Source organism: Astatotilapia calliptera, chromosome 4 (assembly GCF_964374335.1).
Source record: "Astatotilapia calliptera chromosome 4, fAstCal68.1, whole genome shotgun sequence".
Lineage (NCBI taxonomy): Eukaryota > Metazoa > Chordata > Actinopteri > Cichliformes > Cichlidae > Astatotilapia > Astatotilapia calliptera.
The window spans coordinates 28,154,115-28,166,574 of NC_137425.1; the positions used below are offsets into that span (position 1 = coordinate 28,154,115).

At 42.2% G+C, this 12,460-nt stretch overlaps 1 protein-coding gene and 1 long non-coding RNA gene across 3 annotated transcripts; one reads left to right on the forward strand and one right to left on the reverse strand.

Moving 5' to 3' along the window:
- The first annotated feature begins 261 nt into the window (after positions 1–261).
- On the forward strand, positions 262–3,372 carry LOC145428594 (uncharacterized). 2 transcript variants are annotated; one of them, XR_013908889.1, is made up of 5 exons: positions 263–301; positions 423–1,032; positions 1,406–1,558; positions 1,918–2,005; positions 2,593–3,372. It is a non-coding gene; the product is annotated as an uncharacterized LOC145428594 (long non-coding RNA). The 2 variants fall into 2 exon arrangements; XR_013908888.1 differs by having other exon boundaries at positions 262–1,032.
- Positions 3,373–7,772: 4,400 nt separating this feature from the next.
- On the reverse strand, positions 7,773–11,031 carry nfil3-6 (nuclear factor, interleukin 3 regulated, member 6). Its single transcript, XM_026165865.2, has 2 exons — positions 10,656–11,031; positions 7,773–9,913 (listed from the first exon to the last, which is right to left on the reverse strand). Exon 2 carries the CDS (start codon positions 9,795–9,797, stop codon positions 8,574–8,576), a length of 1,224 nt encoding a protein of 407 aa, XP_026021650.2. The 5' UTR covers positions 9,798–9,913; positions 10,656–11,031; the 3' UTR covers positions 7,773–8,573.
- Positions 11,032–12,460: the final 1,429 nt, after the last annotated feature.

The window sequence follows — 12,460 nt, forward strand, 5'->3', positions numbered from 1 at the left end:
AAATAAGTCAAAGTTGACTTTCAGTAAAAAAGGCAGAGGTATTTCCAGTCTGCTGGTGCAAACTCAAACTGGAAATATGATTTAATTGAGGAAAAAACAATGATAAAAATAATGTCTTTCATTTTTCAAGTTCAGGCAACACGTGACGTGTGTGCGGCACGTGCTGCCTCTTTGGCCTCCAGCTACCTCGCCGATGGGGCAGTTTTGACTTCTTTTGTTGTCACTCAGGGAAGAACTTTTGGGCAAACCTGTGCGTGACCTTTACACTGAAAAAAAGGGACTGGCCATCTCTTGGATTTATGTAAGCATCTTGCATGTATTTAACACAATTGCCTCATGTTTTAAAGATAAATGTAACTATATAGTGTAAAAACTACATGATATGCAGAAAGGGTGTATTAAATTGTTCATATCATGTTCAGGTGAAGTAAGTCAATAAGATAGCAACGTTAAATCTCGTGAAACCACGCGTGATTTCATCTCGCGGGCTTTGGATCGTGGTTCAAAAAAGGCATCCATCTCAGTCAAGTCGAGCAGCCAACTCTACGTTTTTGGTATGTCTTGATTTTTTGAATTAATATTTACCATATTTCAGCCAAATGTAGTTAAACGTCTAGAGTGTCGCCATGTAACATGCTAAAAAAGAGCCGTTAGCTTATTTGCTGTTTTATCTGTTGTCAAAGAATTGGCGCTTTTTCATTTGAATTTGTCTTTGGCACAAGAGCCGTAATATCACATTAAACCTAATTATGAGGCACTCATAACATAATTTGGTTTTCTGTGTGAATAGATTTGCCAACTGACTCTTCAGTTACATTGTGTATTTACTGCACCGTGGTGTTAGTGAGATTTTGGACATTGAACAGCTTTAGCTAATATCATTAGCGGCATTATGCTAGCTTACATCCCTACCCCTCCTGCCCTCACCTGCTGTCCTTTTCTTTTTGTTTTTTTTGCTGCACATTGAGAGACCACATCTATTCTGCATTTCACCAGGAGTCAGCTGATGGATTGTGGGTTCAAGGTGTTATGGTAAGAAAGTATATTCTATTTTCGCTTAAGGTTTCTGTAACTTAATTATAATAGGTTTTGTATAATTATTAGGTGCATGCATACACAAATAGACCACCCTATTAAAACAACTGAGAAATCCAAAATCTGCCATAGGTTTAACTTATACCTGTATGTATTGTCAGAAAGGTGATTACTGGACTCACATTAATGCACACTTGAACTAAAATGAGGTTGTAACTTGTGGGTTCTTGGGTTGCAAATCAGAAACAAACATCTTTGGATTTTTTTAATCCCATAAGATCTGGAAACACAGTTTTTATTCAACAAAACATTACTGATTAACCAAGCACAGTGCCTGCTGTTATTTCAAAATTTCAAAATGTTATTTCAGATAAAATGCAGCATTCCAGTGCATCCCAACCATGCCTTTACAGTCAAGGTTTCTGACGGAGCTGAGTTTCTCTCTGACAGTCTGCTGAAAGTGTTTGCAAAGTGATCGGGGGAACAGGGCACAAAGCTAAAGGATGTAGCTGCCATGATGACAGTAAGAACTTTAAAATTCTTTAACTACAAAGTGCATTAGGTCAGTAAAAGATTTTTATGCTGCATCCATTGAAACAGTCAACTATTACCTGTGAGTACTGATTCCACTGAAAGGATGCCATTCTTTTTTGTCATGCATTTACTGGCCCACTGAGAAAAAATTATCTTTTTTTAAAAATATATGTTCTGGAAACTATATATCCATAAAGTTGATGTCAAACAGGAATTTTTGATATTGCTTTGTAGATGCTGGTGTTGCATGTTGACTGGTTTAAAAAGTCAAGTTTTTGTCTGGGATCATTTTCTTCTGTGCTACTGAAAAGTTCACAAATCTCTGTTTTCTTTGTTATAATACTTTAGGATGACATTAATGCTCAAAGGGGGTCTCATCAAAGTGCTCCGCATCTGTGTGAAAGACAATTGCAACATCTTGGTGCAGGAGTTCATGGTGAGTGTTTTATGAGTAGATTGTGGCTTTGCAACATTTAAAAATGCATTTAGTTATCCACTTGATCCTCATTGGACTGGTTAGGACCAGTAGTCCTCTTTAATAATTTGAAGTTCACATGAGGCCTAGTAGTGAACTCGGCCGCCGGCCCTTGAGGCCCCACCCCTACCCCTGTATTAGGGGTCACATCAGTGTGAAAAAACTTTAAATTTGTCATTCTAGTGAACAAAGAAAAATCCCCCCAATATTTACATTAGCTTTTGTTTGAAAAAAAAAAAGACCAACTGACCAACAGCTAACCAAATTGTGGGGCTGAAAGTCTAAATTCTAACATCTTCTGAGTGACATAACCTGGATTTCTGATGGGCCGGTGTCTTTCTAACAAAAACTAATGTAAAGCATTTGAAATTATTATGTTTTTCACTCTCTCTTAGAAACTCTGTTAGACCATGAATGGCAGCATGGCAGGCAACTCTTTGGCTATAGCTATTTACTATGGTTTAAATTACTCTAACATTAGAACTGGTAGATTCAAAAGAGATGAGTTTAAAAGGGAATCTTAAAAAAAATGTTTTGTGTTTAACCAGGACTTGACTGAGGCCACTGCACAGATTGAGAAAACCACAATGAACATCTGTCTCCAGAGATGCGCCAGGCAATGACTTTTCTGATGTTGGCATCATCATCGAGGGTATAGTAGTTCTTCAAGATCTGGATAACGTGACCTTTGCAGTAGCCATGTTGTTTGGACCTTTTTTATTCCTTCAATATGAGTTACCCATCACAGCTCTGCTACACTTTTGAGGTGATTCAATGGGTGGTAATGGAGTTGGATGCAACTCAGCTCTCAAGAAAAGCTCACAACTAAGACAAAACTGCTCCTGCAAGGAAAGCTCACTGTTATGCATGCAAGGTGACCAGCTCTAGGTGAGAGGACATTTAAATCTCACACTTGTTCTGCTGCATTTTTGAAGCTCAATTCCAGGAACGGATCGCAGGGTTCATTTTTATATACTCTGCAACTGCCATGAGGACAAGCTGTTTTTGTTGTTGTTGTTTGTTTTTCCTTTTGCTCTGTACAAGTTCTCTGTTTGTCTGTTTGGCAGCATTTTTCAATTTCTGTTTGTATTTTTTCTTTCTTTTACTAGTGAAGAGATGTAGCGTGAACAGTTATACAGTCTAAATATCCCATATGGGTCGTGTGAAATGGTATTTTCAGTTTCATTCAGTTGAAGTAAAGAACGTTGAATATTTCTAAGTATGCTGTTTTGAACCAAGATGTCACAGTATGATCAGTGCTGTAATTTTTGACAGTCACTGTATCAATGTTATTTTTGCGTCTCTTGAATAAAGTTTTTGACCTGCAAGTGCTAATTTCTTTAGTTATTGGGGTAAAATGGGTAATGTTAATAGGAAGGTGTTTGCCAATTCAGTAACCTAATTTAATGTTAATGGAAACTAACATTTCCTCAAATTGTTTAGTTATAATTGTTGTTTAACTGAATCTTGACGTCAGAGGCCTTAAATAGAATGTTTTGTATTGTCCTGTAACATTTTTCAAAAGAAACAGTCTAATTTCTTTGCTGTGATTGATTCCAGAGAACACGGAAGAACTGACATTATTTAACTGTTGATTTATATAGATTCAGTGGAGGAGTAATGTCAGTTTAATTCTTTACCTACTGTCAATGCAGTGAAATTAGACATTTTGTTTTTAAAGGTTACTGGTGGATGCCAGCAACCATCTTGGAAGAGAACAATACAATCTGTTATAAGGCCTCCATTTGAAAATTGTGTATTTGATACTAGAATATAATAGCAAAATGTAATTTGAAGATAACATGTAGTATTTAAGTGACCAAGTAGTATTGGGTAAAAGTTATTGAATGGTGTTGGGATAAAGTGAAAAAATTGTGAAGGATTAAAATATTCCAAGAGCTCAAATTACTTCATCAAAACATGTTTAAGTCACATTTTATCAACACAAATTGCACAGGTTTATTGAACATGAATAAATTGTGTTAATTTAACTCAATTGTTTAAGTTGCTGCCAAAGCAAAACATCTGTGTGCAACAAATGTCCACCATTGAATTAAGTAAATCCAACAACATATTTTTTTCAGTGTAGAGGAAACCATGGACATTTTAGTCAGTGTTGCAAGTGGACGAACGCAAGTGAAAATCTTTAGTTTTGTTATGTTGGAGGTGTTTCCTGGCAGTCACGGTTCTTGCATTCGCAGAACTGCTCCGCGTACAGTATGTTCCCAAACGACTGTGCTCAATAATCCAGTCAAACCAGCTCACCTGGACTCATTGTAAGCATGTTGTGTAATTTTGATTAGTCCTCACCGCAAGCAGGAATGTGTGTCATGCTCAGAGGTGTAAAGTCTGGAGGAGGCTCAAACAAAGAGGAGAACAGTTAAGCTATTTGGTTCATCTTACTTCTCCACTTTAAACAACGCCCATTTGGTTTGGCTTATGAGTGGGCTGAATGGATACCTGTCAGTGTGGCATGCAGGGGGACTGGATCAGAGACAGACTCACACCAGGAAGTGTGACTAACGTACTGGACGGGACTAATCAGCAATGTAATTGAGTTGTGATTTACAAAGACAATATATCAAACACTGCAACACCTTAAAACAAACAAACAAACCACCAGCTAGAACTACAAATATACTCACTAGCCTCTTTATTAGGTATACCTGTTCATCCGATTGTTATGCTACAAAAAATTAAGGCCATTCTGAAAACACCCAACTATTACATCCCAGTACTATAGCAAGGTGTACCTGAAAAAGTAGCATTAGTTGAAAGTTGAAACCCACCCAAAACAAAACGCAGGAACAGAAGCACATTTCCCATTGTGGTGCATCACCCCTACTTTCAGGAAACACAGCAGCTGCATGTTTCTCTACATCGTTCTGCAGATGTTTTCACTGGGTGACAGGTGAGGAGTGCAGATGGGCCGCACTCTTTTTCTGCAGAAATATATTACCAGCGTCCATCTTTGTTTTGCCCATTTAAAAAAAAAAAAATGTTACAAATTGAAAATAAGCATGTATGTGGTAATCTGGGCGTAAAAGCCTGGTGATGTACCCTTTGAATGCAGTTTGGATCATCACCGGAGCGCCTCTGTGTGAGATAGCCCTGCTGCAGACACAGTGATGCTTCAGGCTCTCGGTAAAATGTGCATTATCCACAGAGTGATTTAAATTGGCAAAAGATTGCCTGAACGGCTGCCTTAAAGGCTGACTTCTGCTGCGGATGTGTTCATTATCTCCTTTTATCTTCAAGGCTGCGCTCTTCTTTTTTATGTCAGTGTCAAAAAAAGAAAAAGAAAGAAAAAGAATGGTTTGTGTGAGTGTTCACAATGAGAAATTGATCCTCTTTCACTAAAACATGAGGAAATTCCAGCGTATTACTTTAAGAATTGCAAGTTAAATACGTGTCAGTAATCGCAATTAGGCCATCTCTTTTTTCCTCCCCTGGCTTGAAGCATGTGTACGACTTTTCACCTTTTAAATGAGGAATTCCTTTTTTCCCTCTGAGCTCTAGTTTGATAAAAACACACCACCTAAATTGCTGCAACTTTTTGCATTAGATGCTGAGATCCTTTTTCTTTTACCCACATGTTTTCAGATTTGTGAAGCTGCCACACCGCCTTGTCTTTGTTCCAACGCATCATCAGAGGGTAACCCCCTAATGAGAAGCATCATTTTCAACATGTATGAATCACCATTCTTTCACTTTATCTCCTTCTTCAGCCGGAGGAGACAAACATCACGATGTGAGCAGAGGCACCGGCCGTGAACTTGGGTCCCCCTCCCCCATTCAAACCACACACAGACTCACTCTCTCTCTCTGTCTGTCTGCGCATCACTCCCTCTTTTTTTCCCCCTTGCACCCCATCCTTATCCCCACCCCAACCCGACCCCTTCTAGCTATGTCTGCAAGCGTTCCCATGGCAACTGTCGCACTGTCTGCCTAGCAACAGGCTTTATCCTTTCACTAGAAAAAAAGAGGGGAGCAGAAAGAGGGGGTTGTGTGTGTGGGGAGGGGAGGGGGGGGTGTATGGGTGCATGGATGTGGGTGAGGATGATCGTGGAACGGCAGCATGTTGCAGTGGATCCATTAAAGCAGACTCCCTTTCTCCCCTCACCACACCTGCAGCAACTGCCTCTACCTTGTTCCCTTTCAGTTTCACCGCAGGCTTTCTTCACTTCACTCTCAGCCTGTTTTACTAATCAAATCTATTCTAATCCAGTGTTTGTATTTCGACATTTCAGAGGCTTATAGACAGCTCATCTTATTGCAGGGCGGATCTTTGTGTGTGTGTGTCTCTCAGCTGCTTTCTAGTGTATTTAAAAGCTTTCACAAGTCTTTGTTTTGCAATAAGAAAAAACAGTTACGCTGATTTTATGTCATTTGATTTCATGTCACTTTTCCATGTAATTTGGTTACATAATTACAATGTAAAACATCCAGTTAAATGAAATGTACTTTATTGGTGTTTATTCAGTTTACACCTTAATGATCAAATATTCAACCAAATAAACCTTTGATGTTTATATACTTTAGCTGCATTTTACTCGAAATTGTTGCCTCATGATTGTGAGTGCAAATAATCACAGTGACACACGACAAGCTGAATAAGCAGTTTACTACTCATAACAAAATAATAATAAGACACTAATTGAAGGCTCAGCTTTCTGCACGTTTCTTCTGATACATTAGTTGGCTTTAACTCTTGTGCATCACCATGTGAACTAGCTTCCAACATGTACAGGAACAATGAAAACTGCAGCCATCCACAGTAGGATTAACAAGATTTGGGTTAACGGTGAGGGCACACAGTGAAGAGATTGTCTTTGCTGCCCTCTGCTGACGCCAACGAGGCATGATTCGTTATTATTTTTCCAGACCGAGCACAAGGTGACAGTCTGGGGTAGCTACTGAGCGACAGGCATTTTTGTTGACTGCTAGCAAATGTATGATAACACACATATACTTGTACATAATGTCTGTGCTTGTGTGGGGTGGTGATTTATGCCGCATAACCATCAGTGAGGTCGTGTTTCTCCTTGTGGCTCAAGGAAGCAGAGCAGGTCATTTACAGCGTGTGAATCTTAGACAGGAAGCACTGACAGAAAAAAAGTGCTCATAAGAATGTGTGTGAATAGGCGAATGAAGCATGTAGAGTACAAAAGCCCTTTATGAGAAGTAGTCCATCTACCATTTACATGCATTTGAGTAGGAAAGCTAAGATGTTCTTCACTGCTGTTTCATAGTATTACATGAAGTGGATGAAGGAAATGAACGGCAGTGTATTCCTTCCTTGTTGAGGACTGTGCAAAAGGTTGTCAAGGTCTTCTGGTGGCCTTCGGGGTGCACATGACCTCACTATATTCATGTTAACCCTTCTTCATGACTTGAATTCTCTCCTGTCACTTATATTTCCAGCTGTTATCTTTGAGCTCTTGTGTTTTCCAAGGTCTGTAACAGAACTGTTGAGTAACAGCGGGCTCGCCCACTGTCTCTGTCTGCCTGGCTGTCAGCCCATCTTGCCGCCTGCAGGGACTGTGGGAGAGAAACTCCTCTTCTCTTCAGTCGACCCTTCTCTCATTCCCGTTCGCATTCTTCCTTTTTTTCTGCAATTCACTGTCTGGGAAAGAATTTCCAGCCCCAAAAGAGGCTGTGTTAAGTTTTTTAAGTTTGATAACCATTTATAATACCAATGAGCAATGATTGACTCGCCACCGTGATGCTGGATCCATCAAACGTTTCTTTTATTTTTGAATATGAAAACGCACAGAGAGACATTACTATTTTATCATTACCTCGGCACAGAAAACAGGGAGGTAACACAAATATGTTGAAACCCAGGCATGGAGAAAGATCAGTAGTAGGTGTGAAACACTAAAACAGAGCAGAAGTTACAGTGTGGTTCCCAAAAGACACACAACAACACCAGAGTAACAAGTAACACCCCGCCCTCCCCGAGACCCGGGGAGGTTTTGATGGCTATTAACCTCACCTCTGTGTGTGTTTACTGTCTGTCTCTGCCTGTGTTTGCGGGTTTTTTGCAGACCCATCTCAGCGGCGGGAAACTGTTTGTGCAGTAAGTCATACCGCTCTAATTACCGGACTGCAACTTCCCGCATCTCAGTGTGGCAACGACCTGCTGGCCGACTTCCAGCCGCATTTTAATCTGGCATCGCCGAGCGGTGTGAGGTTTGTGCTGTGATGATGTGATGTAAACAGCTTTGTGCTGCATGTTTTTAGTTGTCACAGTGTATGTAATAAAGAAGCTATTATCCACTTAACACCAATACAGTTAAGACTCCCTGTCTGGGGGAACATAGATTGCTCAGACTGAGTGTTTGTTATAGACAGCAGGTTTATGAGATGAGCTTTAAAGACATTTATTATAATACAATACAATACTTGAGATAAAAACAACACATGATGAGCTAGACTTAAAAGTCCTTTTTGGCTTTCTTAAAGTAAACTTTGCCCTTAAAAGTCTAGACGCCGGCAAATGCTGACTGGCTCACAGCATCTGTCCTCAGTTGGTTTTGGCCATGAGCTGCTCTGTGAAAAGCTTTTTCAGCTGAGCCACCTCCTCGCTGAGAGAGTTTAGCTGACACTTCAGGTAAGTGTTCTCGTGCTGGTACTGGACCTCAGGTTGCACTTGAGCAGGAGGGGGCTGGAGGCTGTAGTTGGATGTCGGAGCACTGTATTGAGGGGAGTGTCGCCCCCTCCTGCTTTCCTCCCCCTCGATGTGCTGGATCCAGGAGCTGGCACATGCTGGGCCTGCTCCTGCCTCGCTGCCTCCGCTCAGTCCTTTCTCTCTTGGAGCTTCCCGGCCTGCAGTAGATAGCGTGGGGCTGCGTCTGGCGACGCCACCGTCTCCCTGGGCATCGGTTCCGTCGTTGCTTCCGGGGATCTTGAAACGCAATTTGTGAGGAAGGTTTTTCATCGCCTCTGCGTGATCCATCTTCCCCCCAGTTAGTCCTGCAGCGTGGTGGGGATCTGTAGGCGAATGGTGGAGGTCATACCCCAGCTCCTCACCCCGGTGTGGGGATAATTTCCCATGGTCGCTAAGGCGGTCTTCAAAGAAAATCGGACTGCCCACACTGGACCCACCTGGCGTAGAGAAGCCCGAGTCTTCTGACATGTTCCCAGCATCCCTGGAGCCCCTGCTGCTCATCTGGCCTGCTTGGTTGTTGGGATGTGGTGCTGAGGAGCCTTGGAGGCCTCCGTCCCCCCTTTGGAGGTAATATTGAGGAGTCAAGGGTTGAGGGGTGTGCTGGGGAGCTGTAGTGAGGGGCAGTATTGGGGCGTTGGAGGGGTCTTTAACCAGGCCAAAGCGGAACTTGAGTGCCAACAGCTCTGCTCGGAGTCGCGCGTTTTCCTCCAGCAGAGCCAGCACACGGCTCTCCAGGACCATGTCGTTCACGCGCCGCTTCTCTCGTGAGCGCTTAGCCGCCTCATTGTTCTTCCTCCTCTTGTCCCAGTAGCTGTCGTCCTTCTTCTCGTGAGGTATGAACTCGCGCTTGCGGCGGGCACTGGAGGAAGGGCTCTCTTTGCGTTTGACGGCTGAGGTGCGGCCCAGCAGCGAGCGCGCCAGCAGGCTGCTGGAAGTCAGGATGGACACAGCTTCATCTGTGAAAGACAAAGCTCCTCCCGCTCCCCCTCCAGCAGAAGCCACTGCTGTGGGTGATTCCACGGCACGGAGCACTCTGACGTCTTCTTGGCCCCCCATCTCCTGGGAGTCCTCCTCAAACATCTGGGTAGTTGGATGATTAAATCCCGGCTGGCGATGAACGTCAAGTGCCACTGTGTGGTGCTGAGGGCTCACTGAACTCTGTTGGACGTCTGACGGGAATGTAGCAACAGCGCCTCCTGGTGATCAATTTGAGAGAGAGGACAAGGGAAGAGGGATTTAGTGGTTACGCAAGAGCTATTACAACACAATATTATGTAACTCCATTACGGCTCTCCAATAAAACTGGAGCAACTTCCATATAACCTTGCAAGCCCTCACTCACTCAGTGTGAGACAGGAGAGTGCTGGAAACTCCAACTGCCAAACACATTTTTTGGCAGTACTCCGAGTATAAGGCAGTAAATAAGAAGTACATGTAAAAATACATCTAGATAACAAGGTGACCCGATCACAGTCTAACCTACATTTACATTTAGTACTTCAAGTTTGTCCTTCTTCTGCAAATTCTATCGGAACCCCTAATCAACGGATTCACGACCGGTTTCCGGTGTGTCCGTCTCCACTCGCTCCATCAGCGCTGACCCACATGTCTGACACCGACATGCTGATCCCTGACCGGCTGCTTTTCTTTTTTTTTAAAATCATCTGCCATCACCCTACTCCTCTTCTTCATTTTTCTTCATCATGAGCGCAGTTTGAGGCAGCCGTAGGTGCTTTTGAAAAAGTCAAAAGTGCGACGATTTTTATGAAATACATAAAACATAAAGTGAACATTAGCGAGGGAGTAAAAATCACAGTCCCGCAGAAAAGGACACCCAGGTGTTTAAACACAAAAATACATTTTTAATTTATTGGTGTTATAGTAGGCTGATCAGATCACTGTAAGGAAACTCTGTTTACAAAATGATAATAATTGTACCTCAGTGGAATGAGGAGTTTCCTCCGCGGGTGCGCATGGCCGCTCTCGGCGTTTCCAAACGTGTTTTTGGTCCTGTTCAGGAAGAACGCGCTTTTCCTTCCTCTGTGGTGTCCACAAACCGCGGCTTCACTCGCCTCTGTTATCCAATATTATCATCGGTGTAGCGCACCTCCACTCTGCTCCACTTGGAATGCCGCAGCTCCTATTTGTAACGTCGAGTTCAGCTCAGGACGGTCCCTATCCTCACTTGAACCAGATGGGCCCCTGTTTGTGTGTGTGTTCCTGAGTGAGACCGCCCCCCTCCCCCGTCACCCCTCCCACCATCCAAAGGAGCGCTCTCATCGACCGTTCGCATAACACGGCGGTTCAGACACCATCATCATCACCACCACCATCATCTGACCTCCCTCGCCCCGCCTTCTCTGAGAGGATAATCTTCCCATAACAATTAGGTAATATTGCGCCTTTCTCTCTCTCTCGCTCTGCCTTTCTCTGGAGCATAATGAGACACCGGCTGTGAGTCAGTCTTACAAGAAAAGCATATAACCCCTTATATCAATCACAGGCTATGGAGCATTTTTTTTTTAGAAGTGTGAAGTGTGATTACAGTTTTTATATAACACCCTGCTGGAGCACTCTTGAACCCCGGGTCCTCTTTAGTAGCTCTAATACAGCATGTAACGTTCTTGATCAGCTTCGAGAGTTTTACTAATTGTCAGGAGAACTGCAGATTCTCCCGTGCTCCAGCTTAGCACATAGCACAATATAGAAATATCTTTCCTTATGTAACTATACTTTAATACACTTGATTGTAATGGCTCCACTGTCATGGAGGTTTCTTCCTGGTAAAATGGACTTTTTCCTTCCCACTGTCACCAAGTGCTTGCCTGTGTGAGGGTGTCATGTGATTGTTGGGGTTTTCTATATATTATTGTAGGGTCTTCACCTTACAATATAAAGTGCCTTGAGGTGACTTTTGTTGTGATTTGACGCTTTATAAATAAAGCTGAATTGAATAGAGCAACAAATAAATAATCTGCAATACTAGATAATGGCAAAAGCATAACGTATAATAATAAAAACCGAACAGGTTTTGCAATAATGGGGAAGTAAAAAGAACCTGGTATTATGTTCTTAAATAACTCTAAGCTGTCCTAACCCTTCCTGGTGTTTCAATGTGTTTCAGCATCAGTAACTGCAAATTATTTTGGCAAGGCTACACCCTACAAGCTTAATATCAGGACGTGTCATGCAGGAGGAGTGCAGTGTTGAAGTTCAATTACATGACCTGCAGCCTTTTAGTTTATCTTTGTATGTTTCTAATGCAGTTTTTAATGCAGTTGGCACAAAGTCAATGGCAGTTATCACAGTGTAGGGATACTGTATGCAGAGAACATGGAGGTGAACTGTGCACACCTTCTACATAGGTAAAGTAAGCAGGAGTTTAACAGCATAATTTTGCATTGCATGTGACTTCTTTTTGCATCGCAGTTGTTTGCAACATTTATATGAACCCTTGAGTTTTGCGAACATTTTTGTTATTTCCTCTTTTTTTTCTTTGCAAACCCACTGCTGAATGTTTGATAGTCATTATTACAAAATCATCCATTTTCCTTTTAAACAAAAAGCAGAAGTTATCCATAACTTTTTTTTTGTCTTTGCAACAAATAAGCAAATGCTTCAAGTTTCGAATGTCGTACGAGGGACCCGTGAACAAATTCACACAACGTCTTTTTGTCTTTGTTCCCCATTATGTGTCAAAGGCATGTGTACAGGTTTAGCAGGTTCCTCTAGTAATGTATGTC

Excerpts from the sequence above, each read along its gene's own strand:
- nfil3-6 (XM_026165865.2), bottom strand. The coding sequence starts at position 9,797 with ATGTTTGAGGAGGACTCCCAGGAGATGGGGGGCCAAGAAGACGTCAGA.